This window comes from Amblyomma mixtum, chromosome 8, assembly GCF_055824585.1.
Source record: "Amblyomma mixtum isolate Tamu chromosome 8, ASM5582458v1, whole genome shotgun sequence".
NCBI lineage: Eukaryota > Metazoa > Arthropoda > Arachnida > Ixodida > Ixodidae > Amblyomma > Amblyomma mixtum.
This window is the reverse complement of record NC_143019.1, coordinates 38,786,557-38,803,814: the sequence shown is the minus strand read 5'-3', so window position 1 is coordinate 38,803,814 and position 17,258 is coordinate 38,786,557. Positions and strand designations below refer to the sequence as shown.

The window sequence follows — 17,258 nt, the reverse complement described above, 5'->3', positions numbered from 1 at the left end:
TGCAGGGCGGTACCTGGACGAAGTGTGCTCCCGGGACTCGGACTGCGAGAGCCTGGTCAACAACTCGTACTGCAGCGGCGAGCATTGCGAGTGCAAGAATGGCTACATCCGCGAGGGCACCCTGCCTGACGAGCAGCTCTGCGAAATAGGTAAACGGGCGAATGCCAGCCGACGACGCTCAAAGCTTACGGGGACTGCGGAAGACTATCACAGCTGTCATTCTTTCGAGTGACATTTGCGAGAGTTTTCGAGTCATAATAAGGGAGTAATTAGTTGTTGACATCCACCCGAGCGCAGCCATACGCCTACAAAGGAAATCTATACAGCTTTCTCAGAAACTTCGTAGTTAAAGAAAAATTCTTTCTGGTTCAGAGTTCGAACCCTGGACCATCGCTACACCGGAGCAGTTGCTCTACCAATCGAGCTAACAGGGACGGCAAGCTTATGGTAGGGCGAGAGCGAATTGATCAATAACTGTCAATGAGTAATTACTCCCTTATTACAAATCTACTCCTCCTTTGGGGATTCCCCTAAACATTTGACCAACACAGTTCCCACTTCGAGTCATACCTGCCACTCCTTCGAGTGACATGAACAGCTGTCACAACTATATGACCAGAAGCGGTAGCTTCCACTCGCCAGAACTGTAGTTTTTATGGTTATCACTCGATATTTATTCATTGCAAAAATTGATAGCGGTCGCTGCTAAGTGACCGCTATCACTTGGAGGAGTGACAGATACCGCTCCGCGGCTGGAGAAGAGCAGTCTTTAATGCTGGAAAGCACAGTTCCAATTAAAGTTTAGCATTGTTATCACGAAGTTGAAGAGGCCCGGAGATTATTTTGTTATAGCCGTAGCTTCGTTATAGCCTGCGCTGACCGAGCTTTCAAGTGGAAACGTCATTCCTTCGTTGTATCCATTGTTTAGTTATAAACCGTTTCGTTATAACGAGGTTCGACTGTAGGTAAAAATAACTTCGACTGACACCCACCGCTGTCCCACAAGAAGGTGTCGACGACGTTCAGAGAAGCAGGAGAACTCTCTTTGCTGACGAATTCTGTGTTTTATTTCCTGGAATGAATATCGCGGCCTGTAAAGTCAGTTTTCCTTTTGTTTCTTGGCCTTTGCAGACAGAGGTGGACGTGGAGCCCTGAAGATTTTGTTCGCTCTCATGCTTCCGGTGGTTGTCTGCGCATTTGTCTACCTGTACAGGTCAGTCTTCGTTCGGCAAATTACAACGACTGCTTTTTTTCTTCGCCTCCATGTCCAGCTTACACTCTGAACACGAACACGCCTATATGGGATTAAAAAGTTAGTAAGCTGTCCACAAGCGCACTCTGTTTTATACAAGTGCTAAAAGACACCTCATTCTTTTTTTTACTCATTTGTGTTTAGATTGTACTAGCAGATCGCGATACTGGGGCCTGACATCGCTTGGGGCAATCCCAAAGCCAGAGGCCGTATTATGCAACGATTCATTTCACTTCCGTTTCTTTTGGTAGTGACGTCACCCCTGACGTAAGCAATAGGCTGTGGGGAAGCATACACGGTCGATCTGGAAGCATTACGGGCCAATCCACAAACTCTAAACACCAATACGCTATATCGGAGTTAAAAGGGAGTAAGTTGTCCTCTTGTTGCGCTAGAGGATGACTTGCTCCCTTTTTACACCTTTATGTTTAGAGTGCAGGAACCCCTACGTGACAATTCGTGTTGTCGTGTTTATGTGGCACATTAGCAGTTAAGGCTATCATGCGCCAAGGACGAGGTTAAATTGTCTGTTCCCATTAATGCACTACACTTCATTTATTCTGCAGTTTGTTTACGATGTTTGCTTTCTTTAGAAACCTATAAACACGCGACGAATCAGCAAGTTCATTTTTAACTAAATGCAATGATGGATGAAAAGAAATGTGTTGGTTCTAAAATTGAGTAAATTTTTTCCCCTTAGTCTTTCTAGTTTTATGCATGAGGTGTCGTTTGCTGTGAGCTCGTCTTCACATTTTTATATGAGGGTTTGTTTTGTTTTGCCAATAAAAAACTGTGTGAGGTATGCGTGTCCAGTGCGAAGGCAGCACAAAAATACTTCTATAAAACTTTAGTGATGTCTGCATAGATTTCGCTCTCCCAAGATGTGCTTCACCAAAGGCATTTGACTGTTTACTTCATTCTTCCAAGCCGCCCGCCATTTATCCACCACATTAGTGTGTATTAACTTCATGCAGTCTCTATGGGGTATGTTTACATTCTTAGTTTCACCACTGAAAGTTCCTGCAGCACATTATGCGCCAATTCGTCGCAAACATCACGCAGTTTCTTTCCAGCCTGTGATCGGGTTAGCGCCGATAAAGCTCCCCAGGCGCGTTATGCACGTCTTTCTTCGCCATTCATCGGCGCCACTCTTGCTAAAATTTCTTTAGACAGTCTGTAGACTGTCCATAGACTTTCGTCTCTAAAGTCTATAGACCTTCTATAGACAAATCCTATAGACTAGTGTATAGACAATACGAATCCTATAGACAGTCAGTCGACAATCCGTAGATTTATAGCCATACACTTTTAGTAGACTTTTTCTATAGACACGAGACTATGAATAGACAAAAAGAAATATCAATGCGAAGGCAATAGTCTAAAAGAATTCTATAGACAGTCTTTAGAACATTTTTATAAAGGCAGTCCGCCGCTGCGGCATTGACGTGGAGGCATTTATGCAAGCAAGTGGCATCAAGGGCATGTTCCTGCCACGATCAGTTTGACGTCATCTCCCACGGGCTACGTCACCGAAATCAGTGACAAATGGCAGATGATCAGATGAAATTAAAACGAAATGAATCGCAACGAATTACAGCCCCGGGTGACCTTCACCGCTGGACAGAGGCCTTTCACATTGGTGTCCCCAACAGCCCTGCCTACTAGAGTCAGCCGCGGCCTCGCTACAACGTCAAATTTCTAAATTTGTGTGCACAACCCGACTCTCTATTTGTCCGCTCCCAACTGGCTTTCTTGGAATCTACTCTGTCACCTTGACAGACCACCCGATATCGATTTTGGGCAATACGTACGTACCGCCCAAGTTCATTTTCTTCTCCTGATTCCAGCTATAGGATATCTTTAACTCGAGTTTCTTATCTCTCTCCAATATTTTGTATCCGTCGCTCTCTGGGCTGTCCATAGGTATGATTAAAGCCCTTTGCTTAGCCTCAGTTTAGGCCACGATTGCTGAGAGCGGCAATATATACAGGGTGTTTCACCTAAGACTTTCTGCAATTTTTAAAAATAAGCTATTTGAATTAGATGCGCGCTTTTTCTGGAATAGCATTGTCAGTGGTGTAGTACATCATAATGCAGCTAAGACGTGCTAACTATCAGGCTTGTTAACCAATATTTAATAGTTAACTTTTAAACTATTACCGTTGGGCTCCTTAATTATTGAGAGGCATGTAGCCCACCGTAAGTGATGTCCATATCCGTTTTTAGAATTTCGAGAACGCGATTATCCTCGGCGCTGTGGCCCAACAAATTTTGGCTATTTTGACGAGTTACGTGCACTGGAGAGGTTGCTTTGCCTGCAAGCTTCTCAAACCGCATGTATTTTGGCACGATGTAGGCGAAATTTGTTGGGCCACAGCGCCGAGGATAATCGCGTTCTCGAAATTCTAAAAACGGATATGGACATCACTTACGGTGGGCTACATGCCTCTCAATAATTAAGGAGCCCAACGGTAATAGTTTAAAAGTTAACTATTAAATATTGGTTAACATGCCTGTAAGTTAGCACGTCTTAGCTGCATTATGATGTACTACACCACTGACAATGCTATGCCAGAAAAAGCGCGCATCTAATACAAATAGCTTATTTTTAAAAATTGCAGAAAGTCTTAGGTGAAACACCCTGTATAAGGATGTTAGTTATTGAGACTCTTTTTAACTTGAGCCTGTCTGCACTTAGCCGATTAATCGGCAGTTAATCGCACTCTGTCTCTCTTGAAGGCCGCCATATAGGAATGCACATCTCGCTTATAGACCTTTGTGTTAGTGTGGTGCGGACCAGGTTAACCTAAAGCACCCGAGTTATGGCACGCCGAAAATCCAGTGCTGGTACGGCTAGCGCTGGCTTCAAATGAAATCCAGTCGAAAAAAATCTTCATCGCACAAGTTAGGAAAATGCAAAATATTTGAGCCAATAGATATGCGGCTAGTTGACGGTGCGGTACAAAATTTCGTGCACCAAAAAGCTGTAACAAAAAGAATACAGTGATCGTAGAGCACTCCTAGAACAAAAGGGATGTAGCTGAAACATCAGGACTTGACTCACTGGTACAGAAACAACAAAATTTAAAGGTAATGTTGTCCCTGTTATCTAACGTCTAAAGGACAGATCAGGACATTCCTTGGGTGCTGATAAAGAAACTGCTTACAAGTCACTTAAGTCATGGTAGCGCCTCATTATAAATCAACTCCACATTGGGTCATTCCCCTAAACCAAGGGCCAGTCACGTTAAATTTGCGCCCAAGTTTTGCATGAATGAGTCAAGCGTTCAATTCTTTTGTTGCGCCAAACGTTTGATGACCATGGCAAGTAACTAAACCTGCCACGGTCTCTGTAGACTTGCTTGGTTGAAACTTCGAAACATCCTTGAGTCAGCCTGGGCTCCTACAGCGCTCTCTGAATCCTCGACTGCAGAAACCGCAAGGTTGGCCAGGCGAACAAAAACCAGCCCGGCGAGGAAGACCAGCTGTCGGTGACCTCCCCGGCTCCCCAGGGGACCTTCTCCACAGACACGGGAGTCAAGTGTAAGCCACCAAGTGTGTATACTATGTATACTCATACATCGACTGTACGTGACGTCACGGGCACCGTAATGTAGCACCGGTGATAGCTTCCGCAGTGCAGATAGGAGAAAGTGACAATAAGCGGCTTTCAGATATTGGCAAGTTCACACCAGGCTCCTGGCCTCCAATATGGAGGTCTCTATGACGTCGGTGCAAGCAATCTAAACACAAAGCTGTGAGCCCTGGCCACAGAATAGGGAAAACTTCGTTCGACAACTGGGACCATTGACGGATATAAAGGCTGTAAAAAAAAAAGGGGGGGGGGGGGGGCGCCTCAATCAATCTAGGTCGTTTCCTTTTATTTCAGCAATACTTATCTTTAGAACCACCGCGTCGCACTTTATAGAGCGAAAGCTCTACTTCCCGACTAAAGCTGCAAAAGCTGGTTCATCGCTGAAGCCTGACCTAAATAAGTATTGCCGCGACTGGGCTTCCCACCCGCGGCGGCGCGAACATATCAGCTTCGGTGGCCACTGCACGAGAGCACTATGCTATCGCCGCAGCCGATCACGCCGCCTGTTAAACTGCAACACACTCTCGCGCTGCGCATTGCACATCGTCGTCTTCATCAACTTTCATCTGCGGCGACAACAGATCATTTAAGCTTAACCTCGATCAGAGCTTAACCTGAGTCTGATATCGTCGCCAGACGTACCAACGACCCAGCAGAGCAAAACCATGAGCGAACCAAGCTAAGCACATGCTTTCGCATTCTGCTCGGTTTAAATACGTTAAAACCTTACATTTTTTTTAATGTACAGGAGCCCGTAAATTGCTCCACACTGTGTACTCCGGCATTCTTTGCAAGAGCAGTAGAGGAGTTACGAGCACAAAAGACAAGTTGCGTCAGTACAGTATATGTCTAGGCTTAACTCTGCTGCTGTATTTTTCCTCTTATGATTTTTAACCTTGAGACTATAGGCTTGCTGCACGCTTGCTGAAGATGCGGACTTTCTGCTTCTTCGGAGTGTCGCTGTTCCGATACCGTTTCTCCCTCTGTATAAATGGCTCTTCTCTTACTGCCTCCTTCGAGACTAATTTTATTGCTAAAGAACAGAGTTCCAGAGAAGAGTTACACTCACATTGCAGTCATAACCGTAACTTCCTGTCACGAAAAGACCACAACTTGGTTAGGGCGCAATCAGACAAAACCTGTAGGGTGTAGAAGCACCACGACAGGCGCTCGCTCAATGTCGTGCCTCAATAGCCTTCGTCTTGACCGCTTGGAATGCGCCTGTAGTTTTATTTCTCCTCAAGCCACGCGCTATTTCACCGAGTAATCTACGCCACTACTGGCTTTTCACTATTTATTGCGACAAGCGCCCCCCCTCCCTCCCCCTCAGCACTGTCTGCAAGACATCCCAGTCGTTCTTCACACTGACAGCTGTATACGTACCGCACAGCGCTGCGCAATGCCTGGGGTCGCGGACCATCTACCGCGAGAGCCCCGTTCTGAGCTCGAGCGCCATTGTCCGTTCCGAAAGATTTAACTCTTGCGAAATAATAATCGCGACGTGAGGTCGCTTTTCCGCTCCTCTCAGCCGCTTACGCGTCTACACCTTGCGTGACTGGAGGGGCCAAGTGAAAACACACCACCGCCCATCTTCTCGAGCGCCGCCCTCGTAATGATTTGGCCTACGCGCCCTATAAGTCCACCCTAGCAGGGCCTGGAAAATCCTCGTCGTTGACTTTTGCTGTGCTTTGCCGAAGCTTCGTGGGGGACGTGTAATGCCTGTCTTGCCTTCCACACATTTTTTTAAATCTTTGTTGTTGTTGTTGTTTTTTTCGTAGACAGCTAGTTTTTCGCCTCGTGGCTCTTCAGACTGAAGGCTTTGACGTCAGGCAGAGACATCTATATCTTTACGCTTCGTGCTAAGACCTTGAAGACCTTGATACCCAAGGCCGGCAGTGTAGCGCTTTCACTGCCTCGTCTCCGCTCGTCTGTGTTTGCCTTTTTTTTCGGCCTTTTATACTGGTTTTAATTTTTTGTGAGCGCCCACAGGATGGCGCGTTGAAAAAACAAGTCCGGCTGTTGGCCTAGGACTCGCATTTTTTCTAGTCCGTGTTTTTCTTTAACACAATAACCCTACTTGCGAATGCGATGAACTCTGCTTTTTTAAACCCAGGTGAGATGGACTCTGTCATTACATATTTGGAGTCTGGTAGTGCATTCGTGCACTGAGGCGGACTTTCATCTCAACTATTCCCTCATATCACTTACCCTTGAAAGTCCTCACAAAAAAAAAAGAATGGACTAAGTGTTCTTAGGAGTGGCCGCCGCAACGAGAAAGGCACTCTAGATTAGTTTCTTATGCAAGCAGCCAACAAAGGGGGCGCGTCAGCGAGTACCCTACATATGCGCCAGCAGCAGGCATATACGGGGCCGCAGTGAAAGAGAAGGACTCAAGGACTATAGACGTATACGAGGTCTGTTAGAAAAGTATCCAACTTTATTTATTTTTTCCGAACACCTGATGGATATGAAACAAGCGCGCTTGCATCAGCTGACCTTGAATCTTCCTGCGCATGCACGAATTTTTTCCCGCCTGCCGATATCATTCGCTGTGACGCATCGTTTGAGTGAGGCAGTGCGCAGTGCTCTCGTCGGTTTTTTGTTGCAAGGAAAATGGCGGAGCGAGAGGAGCAGCGCTACTACCTCAAATTTTGCCAGAAACTTGGCGATAGCCAAGTGGAAACCATTCGAAATGTTCAGACGGCTTTTGGTGATGATGCTATGAACAGCACACAGATTAAGCAGTGGTGCAACTGGTTTAAAGACGGCCGCACATCTGTGGAGAGAGAGCCACGCTCCGATCGCCCATCAACATGCCGAAATGCCAGGTCATTGCGAAGTGACCGCTGTGGTGATGCGGGGCCGTCGTGTTACTATCCGAGAAATTGCGGAAGAGGTGAACATCACCAATTTTTCTGCACATTCCATTATCACCGAAAATTTGGATATGGAGAGAGTTGGGGCAAAATTCGTGCCGAAGCTGCTCACGGTGGAGCAACAGCAGCTTCGTTTTGAAGTCTCACAGGACATGCTGGATTCCACAAACAGTGACCCCGACTTCATCAACACCATAATCGCTGGTGACGAGTCTTAGGTGTACAGGTACGACCCGGAAACCAAATCCCAGTCGTCACAATGGCAGCATTCCACGTCACCAAGGCTAAAGAAGGCTCGTCAAGTGCGCAGCAATGTGAAAGTGCTGCTGACTGCTTTTTTTGACTCCCTCTGTGTGGCACACCACGAGTACGCACCCCACAGGGTCAAACAATGACCAAGGAGTACTATAGAGATGTCCTCCGTCGCCTACGTGATGCTGTGCGGCCCAAGAGACCGGAGTTGAGGTCAACAGGAAAGTGGCGCATCCGTCACGAGAATGTTCCTGCACATTCCTCGCACTTGATTCAGACTTTTTTGGCGAAAAACCAGACTCCTGTAGTTCAACAGACTCCTTATTCTCCTGATATGGCCCTTTGCGACTTCTGGCTGTTTCCCAAAATCAAGCCATTGAAAGGAGCGCGATTTCAGACAAGAGAGGACATTATGGCTGCCACGACAGCTGAGCTAAACTGAATTCCGAAAGGGACCTTTTCGGAATACTTCCAACAATGGCAGCACCGCTGGGAGAAGTGTGGGGAGTCCCAAGGAGACTACTTTGAAGGTGATTAGGTTTCCAAGACTACAGCTATGCCAGTTTTTTTCTTCGGCCAAAGGTCGGATACTTTTCGAACGGACCTCGTACAACTTTAAGTCTGCAGTGAAGCTCCGCCCACATTCAGCCTCCGCGTACAAAATTCCTCCACGACGAAACAGCAGTCCGCCGGTTTAACGTTTCCTGTTACGTAAATAAGAAGCTTATCACAAGAGAAAGAATTATGAGCTCTAGAATTTTGATACATGGATTGTTTAATATAGTCAAACATTAAAAAGCTGATTTCGTTTACAGTTGCGTTTGTTCAGCGGAGTAATACAGGACGCCGCGGACCGCGGCCCAGTGTTAGGACCTGCTTTTTTTTTTAAGTTGTATCCCACTATAGGAACCAGCACGTCCTCTACGAAAGGATCGACTGGTGGACCAGCTGGTGTATCGTACTAAAATAATGCTCAAGAAACAGCAGACAGGTCGGATAAAGACAGGGACGGCGTCGTGGCCCTGTTTTTTTCTGTCTTCCTGTGTCTTGTGCTTATCTCAAAAACATCTACAATCGTCTCCTTATGAGCTAACTATCCAATTAGGCACACGCTAATTGTGAGGCGATGTCATAGGACTGAGGGCCGCTCAGTGACTGAGGGCCACTCATTTCGGCAGCCCTCGAGGTACGAAATGCGAGAGAAGTCGTCCAAAGGAACGTTCAATCTCATTAGGTTTTCCGGGAGTATACTGGTCAATTCTCCCTAGCCGTACCATAATCTTACCGTTCCGCTTAGCTAAGTTGGTAGAGCGACTGCTCCGGTGAAGCGGTGGTCCCGGGTTCAAACTCCGAACCACGACGCATTTTTATTCAACTACGAAGTTTCTGAGAAAGCTGTATATCTTTCATTTGTAGCCGTATGGCTGCGCTTGGGTGGATGCTAATGCGTAATTACTGCCTTATTCTAAAAGCTGTTTATTGGGGTTTAACGTCCCGAAGCAACTCAGGCTATGAGGGACGCCGTAGTGAAGAGCTCCGGAAATTTCGACCACCTGGGGTTCTTTAACGTGCACTGGTATCGCACAGCACACGGGCCTCTAGAATTTCGCCTTCATCGAAATTCGGCCGCCGCGGCCGGGATCGAACGGCATCTTTCAGGTCAGCAGCCGAGCGCCGTAACCACTGAGCTCCCGCGGCGGTTATTCTGAAAGCATTTCATGCTTAAAAAAACTCACAACGCAGCTGGCGTGGGTGATTTCTGCGTATGAATCTGGAAGTTTTTATTGTGGACTGAACCACTGAAGCCTCTTTCGCAGCTGGATATTGTCGACATCGGCGCTACGCTTCTGCTTCGGCAGCTTACACAGCTGGATCTTGGAGACGGCGAGCGTTGCGCTTACGCGAGGGCGGAGCATTTACGGTTACATTTACCCGGTATCGTAGTCGTCCTGTGAGTTTAAAATAGCTGCGCTCTGATTGCGCCTCATCCACTATTGTAATCGCCCCTTTTTCATCCCTTTCTTAATTTCTTCCTTCACGGTACTGATGTGGTGTCCACCCGATATATGGCTGCTACCGTGTCTTTCTTTAAAATTAAAGCTCCTACAAAGTTTGGTTTGGTGTATTGGGATTTAACGTCCCAGAGCGACTCAGGATATATGAGGGACCCCGCAGTGAAGGGCTCCGGAAATTTCGACCACCTGGGGTTCTTTAACGTGCACTGACATTGCACAGTAGGGCCTCTAGGATTTTGCCTTCATCGATAGTTCCTACAAAGATGCACATAGATCGTCCGAGTGGCGTTTAGAAGCGCTTTGGGAGCGTCTTACAATCGGACTGGCCACCTCAGCTCTGGGTCACCTGATCGAAGTAGAGAGCTGAGAGTCGTCACGTGGTCAAGGGTGAATGCGCACCCGAGCCAAACAATACAAAGTTAGCACGAGGCACGCGCAGGGGGTGGTCACGTTATCTGCTACACCACCACCAACACTGGTGGCGCTCAAACAGCAAACGGGCCATTAACAGCTGCGCTGTAAAGCGAAAGCAACAGTAGTATACAAAAGGGGATATCGGTAAAAATCCGCAGAAGAAAAAGCGAGCAGATGACGCACTTAAGAAATTCAAAAACAATGTAAACAATGTTTGTTTTTGGATTTTTGTAGTTAGTTCCACGAGGTGGACTTATATTTCAATAAAGGTTTAGTTGCGAGGAAGCGTCTGTGTTGTGCAGTCCCTGCTCTGTTGTAGTGGTGTTTCGCGCTTCTTCAGTGACAAACAATAAAACAAAAAAAGTGTTGAAACCGGTCAAGGTCAATGCTCTGACAACGCGGCTGTTCCCTCTTCGCAGCTCCGTCGGTGAACACACCGCTTTCGCCGATGCCACCAGATATCATCACCGGGAGCCCCATCGAAGTCCGCACCAGCCTGGCCATGGACACCAGGGGCAAGCCGCCGTGCACTTTCAGCATCATGTGAGGACTCTGAGAGCGAATTCACTTTTAAGGAGCTCGTCGACTCGCCCAATTAATTAATGTTCGCCGTGACTACAGTGCTCTAGAATACTATACCGTAACGCTTGGCCGGTGCCGCTGATCTGGTAATATAGCTGCATCCTATGGCTACATCAGAATTCCGCCATTCCGCTGATAAATTTAGCGGGCGCGGTTAAAGCCCGGCGCGGTGGCACCCTTGGGGCACACCTGGCGGGCGCTCCGCGAACTAGCGGTGCGCGCCAAGTTGGAACGACGAGACGTGAACCATCACGGCTAATATATTTCGATTCGTGTATGGAGCATGTGTGGTCGTGCTAGGTCGTGCTTGGCGAGCCCAGCGAGATCATCGTTCTGTCGCCAAACCAGGCTGTGCATTGCCTTAGCTTATTTTTCACACGTTTCATTGTCCTTGCCGTAGCGGAAAGATTTGTCTTGATTACTTGAAGTCGAATAGCATTATCTGGTATATTTTCGTCTTTACCCCAATAACTCTCGGGGCGTACCGTGAAGGTTATTGGTTGTTAGACAAATCAACCACGTAGTTCCAAGAACAATCAATTGATGGGAGGTGGGTTGCGTGAAGAGTAAGGTTGCTTTTAGTGGGGATGTCTTAATTTGATGACGGGCAAAGGGGTGTCATATGCGTGTGTTATTCAGATGAGCTAGGATTCTGCTTGCGCATGAATACCTCTAGTTCCCTTTCGCAGTGCTGCCTGATGCAAGTGTAAAGGCTCCAAGCTTATTATCGTTTACTTTGGTATACTTTATATTACATCCTTTTCATGCAAAGAATAAGCAGACTCCACTGGATTGTTGTTAAGCGGTAACGTAACCATAGCTGCAATCTATGTTCACGCGCCTAAGTAATTTTGATGAATAATCTAGCTCAGCATTATAGACTGTCTACTTTGATGGAGCTGTCTGTTCTAAATTGTGCCAAAGAGGACAGCGCATCATAACAACGGACACTTACCTGAACACGATGTTGGTGCTTCAATCTTCAAAACGTTTGAGGTGGATCGGCCAATGTTCTACATTTTTCGACATGGACAACAGCATATTAAGTGGCTAAAATTCTTCTGTCAGCTTCTTAATGACATCTTTAAGGTTGATTCACCAAATTACGTTTTCTTGTCACGTTAACGAGAATTAATGAACCAGCACGCGTATACGCTAACCAAATATATCCATATCACAGTGGTATTTTCACTCTTGTGGTCATTGAGGCCAAATGCGGCAAGCGCATCAGTGTTTTACTAACACCGATTCATTTTCAATTTTCATTCTGAAACACTATTGATGTGGTTAGAAACCTTCTTTCTTCATTTTATCTGCTTTTAGGTATGTTGTCATCTTTTGCTAAGTCTCATGCATGTAATGTGCACCTGCTTAAGTCTTAACCAGAGACTGGTAGTATTCTCAAATAAATAAATAAACTACATTAGTCTGTGTTAGGTTAGGTTGAAGTGTTATATTTCGAGGGTCACTACTGCTGTCGTTGTGGTTATACGAGCCAAATGTGGCAAGCGCATCAATGTGTTAATGCCCACAATGCAACCACCTCTTGCAGGGTCTGATCGAGCAAGTGGTCTGTCCACAAGATCATTCCAGGGCCTTCACCACGAAACCACGTCAACGGGAAGCATCGAAGCAGGGAATCGTTGATGTTTTTTCCACAGCTCCGGAATGCACAAAAAGGAAGAAAACACGAAAGGGTGCGCAGAGCGGAGCTTTCATCTCCATCTTGTTCGAGACCCGTGTAAAACGATGTACAACGCATTGCTTCCTTAGAACCAAAGTGATGAGTGTACTCTGTATTGTGATACCGCTTTTACGATAGCTCAAATGTACAACCGGCCGGGTTCGAAGGCCCCTTTCTTTCTTTCGTTTTGTGAGCAACGTGCGTCTGCATACTATATGTCAATGCCCGTGCCCGCTCCCTTTGCTGCAAGACTTTATTCGAGGCGGCACCGGTCTTCCCATCTCAGTCGCATATGAATTCTTTCGTTTGTTGGGTAGCGTCCCGGCTGAAGAGGAACAAACATGGTGGACAGCGTCGTCTGCTAACTTCAAGTCGGAGATATTTGAAAAGAGCACAAGCAAGCAGCTGTAAAGCTATGAAAAGTAAATGAAAGAAAGCAAGATTTTTATATAATTTAAGATCTCCATGTCAATGCAGCACAAAGGCATACGACAAATTATGGAACATGGCAACACAACAGACAACATTCAATGCCCATTTCGTGTTTGTTCTCTTGCCTTTTCAACGTATTGCCGGACCAGTTTCATCGTCTTCATGTATGCGCGAACGCTTGTGAATGGTTTCAATAGTGTTTGCTTGTTTCTTGACGTAGCAAGTTATAGCAGCGAAGCAGAATATTGTGTGTACATTGCTTTGCTGCGTTGCTTCACACACTCTAAACAAAAAGGAATATAAAGAGAGCAAGTTGTCCTCTAGCGCACTCGCTTTTATAAAAGGCAGGGCGCCGGAGGAGAGCCTACCCCCTTTTTACTCCCATATTGGCGTATTCGTGTTTAGAGTGCAGGTGTGGCACACCAAGCACGTGCCACCTGCAGTTAGAATGGTAGGGACCCCTGTATATCTGATAGAGTACAACACACACTCTTATAGAGCGCCTATCGCTTCGCGAAGTCTATGTCCTGTGCCTTGGCTCAAGCGCGCCGTACTCTGCAGCCATTAAAGTGGTCTTGTCAGTTCTCTATTGAGACGCATGCGCACTACATGTGAACTAAGCCTAAGCACGGAAGAAGGGAATTAAGAAAGGGATTCACGTATCGTGTTCTGCGTGGCGCGTTCATTGTCTGACGTATGGTGTATTAACACCCTCTGCATGGTAAATTTTACTACGTTGTTCGTAGACGATAATTTTGAGTTTGATAAAACAAAATCAGATATTGTGCCAACCCCACAATATTTGTAGCACGAAAATGTTTTGATGACTTAACTGAGTTAGAACGTGACAGCACAATACTGAAATTCTTCGAGTCGCCTCATTCAGTGATTCTAATTACAATAATGTTTGAATAAAATTTGAAGCGAACGACTTCGCGACAGCAATCTTTTAATTAAGCAGGAGTGCTCTCATGATCGAATATGCAACTACGACTGTTTATTTTTTCCCAGAAGAACGCTACTTCTAATCGTACATTAATCAGAATATATGATTTTGTTCTTTGCTGCAATTGGCTCATTGTACAGATGGCATTCGCATTCAGAAATATCCGCCAGCTTCGATGTGGGCATTTTCATTAGAAGAGAGGATCTATGCATTCTAAGCCAGAACCGATGCATTTCAAGCCAAAGGGATGTTTGGCACAGTCGAAGTCGGCTAGATATACTAGACATTTCTTACTGCTGTTCACAGCAAGCAACTTTTAGAATGTCATCCTGCCATGTCAGGCATTTTCACAAGTTCAGTGTGAGCAAGACTGACTGCTGAGTGCATTTTGATGGAAGAGCTTCAGTGTACGAAAGCAACACCGTTCAACTTTTCAAAAACCCGGGCGACAGAAGACTATGAAAGTAGCATGAGCAAAATTTAAGTTTTATATAAAGGAAGCAGTTCAGTTATACTGAAACTTCCGGATCATGCCGCATCGAAGTGGCATCAGAAGATGAATCACGTGATCAATAAAAATTATCAGTGGACCACGCTGAACAAGCCAACAATGACCATTTACCTCCATGAGCCGGAACTGCCACTTCAGGCTGCTTAAGTACGACGATGTTAGCTTACATGAGCAGTGTGTAGAATTGACTATGCTAAAGCCAGGCTACTAGTTCGATGACAAAAAAAAAGTGTACTATGCGCACATATATTTTTTGTACATAGGTGAAAAACCCTGACCCGGTCAAGTCCTAAAGGTTTTCTGACAAAGTGCCCTACAAGATGCGCTTAACTTACTCTGTAAAGAGATAAAGCGACTTGTTGCTTGCAATTGCATGTGCCGACCTGTGCAACTGTGTAGTGTTATGAAGATATAAACTTTTCATAGTGTTGTAGAGGCCTAGTGTTGCCAGTAGACGTTACTGTAGGTTGTTGAAGACAGATGTATAAAAAAGAAAAGAGAGAGAGTTTTGGGCTCGGCATGTAGCTTGCACGAGATAAGAGGACTTCACGAATATGTCGCCGCCACCAGGGCTGTTCTCCTCTATCTCATTCGTATACCAGCAACGAAAGATCGTATAAGAAATGCGGTCATCCATCGTGACAACAATCCTCTCTATGAGCTTGAGAATAAAAAACATTTTTGCCCGTCCGTCAGCAGTGCGCCACCTTTGAAATTATTTGCATGCACGTGAATATAGTGACGATTTGTTCATCTCAAGTTTCTGTGCACTCAGAACACTACTTTTTAAAACACCAGGTCATTATAGAGATTTTCGGGAATCGTGCGATTAAGGACAATTTCAGACTGCGGCGTTCACTGTGTTCAGTGCGGCCAGTGTTTGCGCACACACGTGTATTCTTTGTTGATTTGCAGCTTCAACGACAACATTTGTTGATTCGCGCCATCGCCATTGATTCATGCGGAGACTGGAATTTGAGGTGTGGCAGCTACGTCGGTGAATATTGCAACTTTAACTTCCCCACCTTGGTTGCCCGTTTAGGAAAGTACACTCGGTACAACATCACTCGAAAGGAGTTCCATTGATCCTAAGGCATTCTGTTGATGAAAAGGTGTTTCAAGACCCCTTCAGTCACAGCTTTATATTCTCGCTCGGGAAGAGAAAAGAATACAAAAGATGAGAAGAAGCCCCTTAAGCCTACAGTTATGCTCAGTCCCTTAATCTGTGCCGGGCAATAGAAAGCTATATCATATCGTGATTCACTACCGGATCCGCTTCCACGCGCCGCCAGTGTGCACGCACTGATTGGTTCCAACATGACAGGCATGCGTGCAGCTTGCTGCCATTTGGCGCCCTCCGGGCGATCTGCGCACACTAACGTAGATAGCGCTATATTAAAACTATAATAATAGACATTTTTAGCATATCAGAGGCGCACTGGCGAAGATGTGAACCAGTTTACCGTGCAGTGATATGGGAGCGGCCAGGCGGGCCCTCTGTGCGTGCGAAGAAGGTGTCCGATAAACCGGTTCATGTCTCGGGGAAGATGAGAATGTGTATCACTAACGGGGGAACCACGCCTAAACACATGAGGACCGGATTGGACATACCGGCGTAGTTGGCGCAGCACGGTTGTCATGTGGCATTTCTTTTCTCCACTTTTGCTACATGTATATTCCCAGGGAAGCCAGGAGAGGGCGACACTGAGGCTGGACACGTGCTAAGTCACCACACGTGACTGAATCTGGCGCTTCTCATTGCTCGCCATACACTGCGGTACAGGACTAGGTGCAGAAAATGCCCAGAACCCGCGATTATTTGAGTACGAGAAAGACCTACCCTCTTGACGGCTTCCACACCACGCATATTCCTATTGTTATGGCCGCATCCTCTGCGTTTTACTGAGCAATCAAGAAAGCATAGGAAAGCCAGGCGTCTAGACTAATCTTGTATTTGATTGCTGTAAAAGCATATTTGTCATTTGACCGGCTGCTTCCCACTAAGCTCATCACTCAACAGCATGGGCATTCACAAAACGAAACCCACCCTGAATAGCTACATACTAGGTTCACCCATGTGCAGATGGAGACTTCTTGATTTTTTTTTTAATGCAATAGCATGAAAATGTCATCGGACAAAAAATGCATCGTCGGTCATAAAATTTGCCCATTGGCTGGAAGAAAGTGACGTCATTAGACCGGATAAATCCCACTGACTGGCGGGAAACTATGCCACCAGACAGCATAATTCTCATTGACTGGAAGGATGCCACTTTTGATAAAGGCATCAACAGCTCCTAATGCTATCGCAATGCCAACAGGTAATTAAGTGTCCCTGCGAATTTTTTTTATATCACCTGAAGCAATTATAAAGAGCTCATACAAATGTATCCTGAAATACTTCTGCTGAAGCACGGAAAAAGAGTATTGATGTAGCTTCAAATTGCATTTGTTGAACATTTGAAGTGATTAACCCGGTCATAAGAACCCGAGACGGATCCCAGAGCGCAGCATTAAATTTTCAAGACTTGTGAAACGGGTGAGAATCGCCATGCAACATTTTAACCATTGTGTTTGAGAATGCTGCGCCATCTATCGCAGTCATCGCTGCGGAAATTATCATTTTGCTATCACGCGCTCCAATTGCTTCTTCAGCTTCCGCCCTGTGTAAAATATAGAACCTTCTTTGATGACGACAA

The 17,258-nt window shown here is 46.0% G+C and overlaps 1 protein-coding gene across 3 annotated transcripts in view; it reads left to right on the top strand.

Moving 5' to 3' along the window:
- Positions 1-17,258, top strand: part of LOC149332145 (uncharacterized) — a 105,646-nt gene extending 88,388 nt beyond the window's left edge. Inside the window, exons 5-9 of one of the 3 annotated variants that reach the window (XM_089557096.1) lie at positions 6-149; positions 1,132-1,213; positions 4,686-4,795; positions 10,824-10,947; positions 12,539-12,675. In XM_089557096.1, coding sequence (XP_089413222.1) covers positions 6-149; positions 1,132-1,213; positions 4,686-4,795; positions 10,824-10,947; positions 12,539-12,545 — 467 coding nt within the window. In that variant the 3' untranslated portion in view covers positions 12,546-12,675. Of the gene's footprint in view, positions 1-5; positions 150-1,131; positions 1,214-4,685; positions 4,808-10,823; positions 10,948-12,538 lie in introns of all 3 variants that reach the window. The other 2 variants (XM_089557095.1, XM_089557094.1) reach the window with 2 other exon arrangements.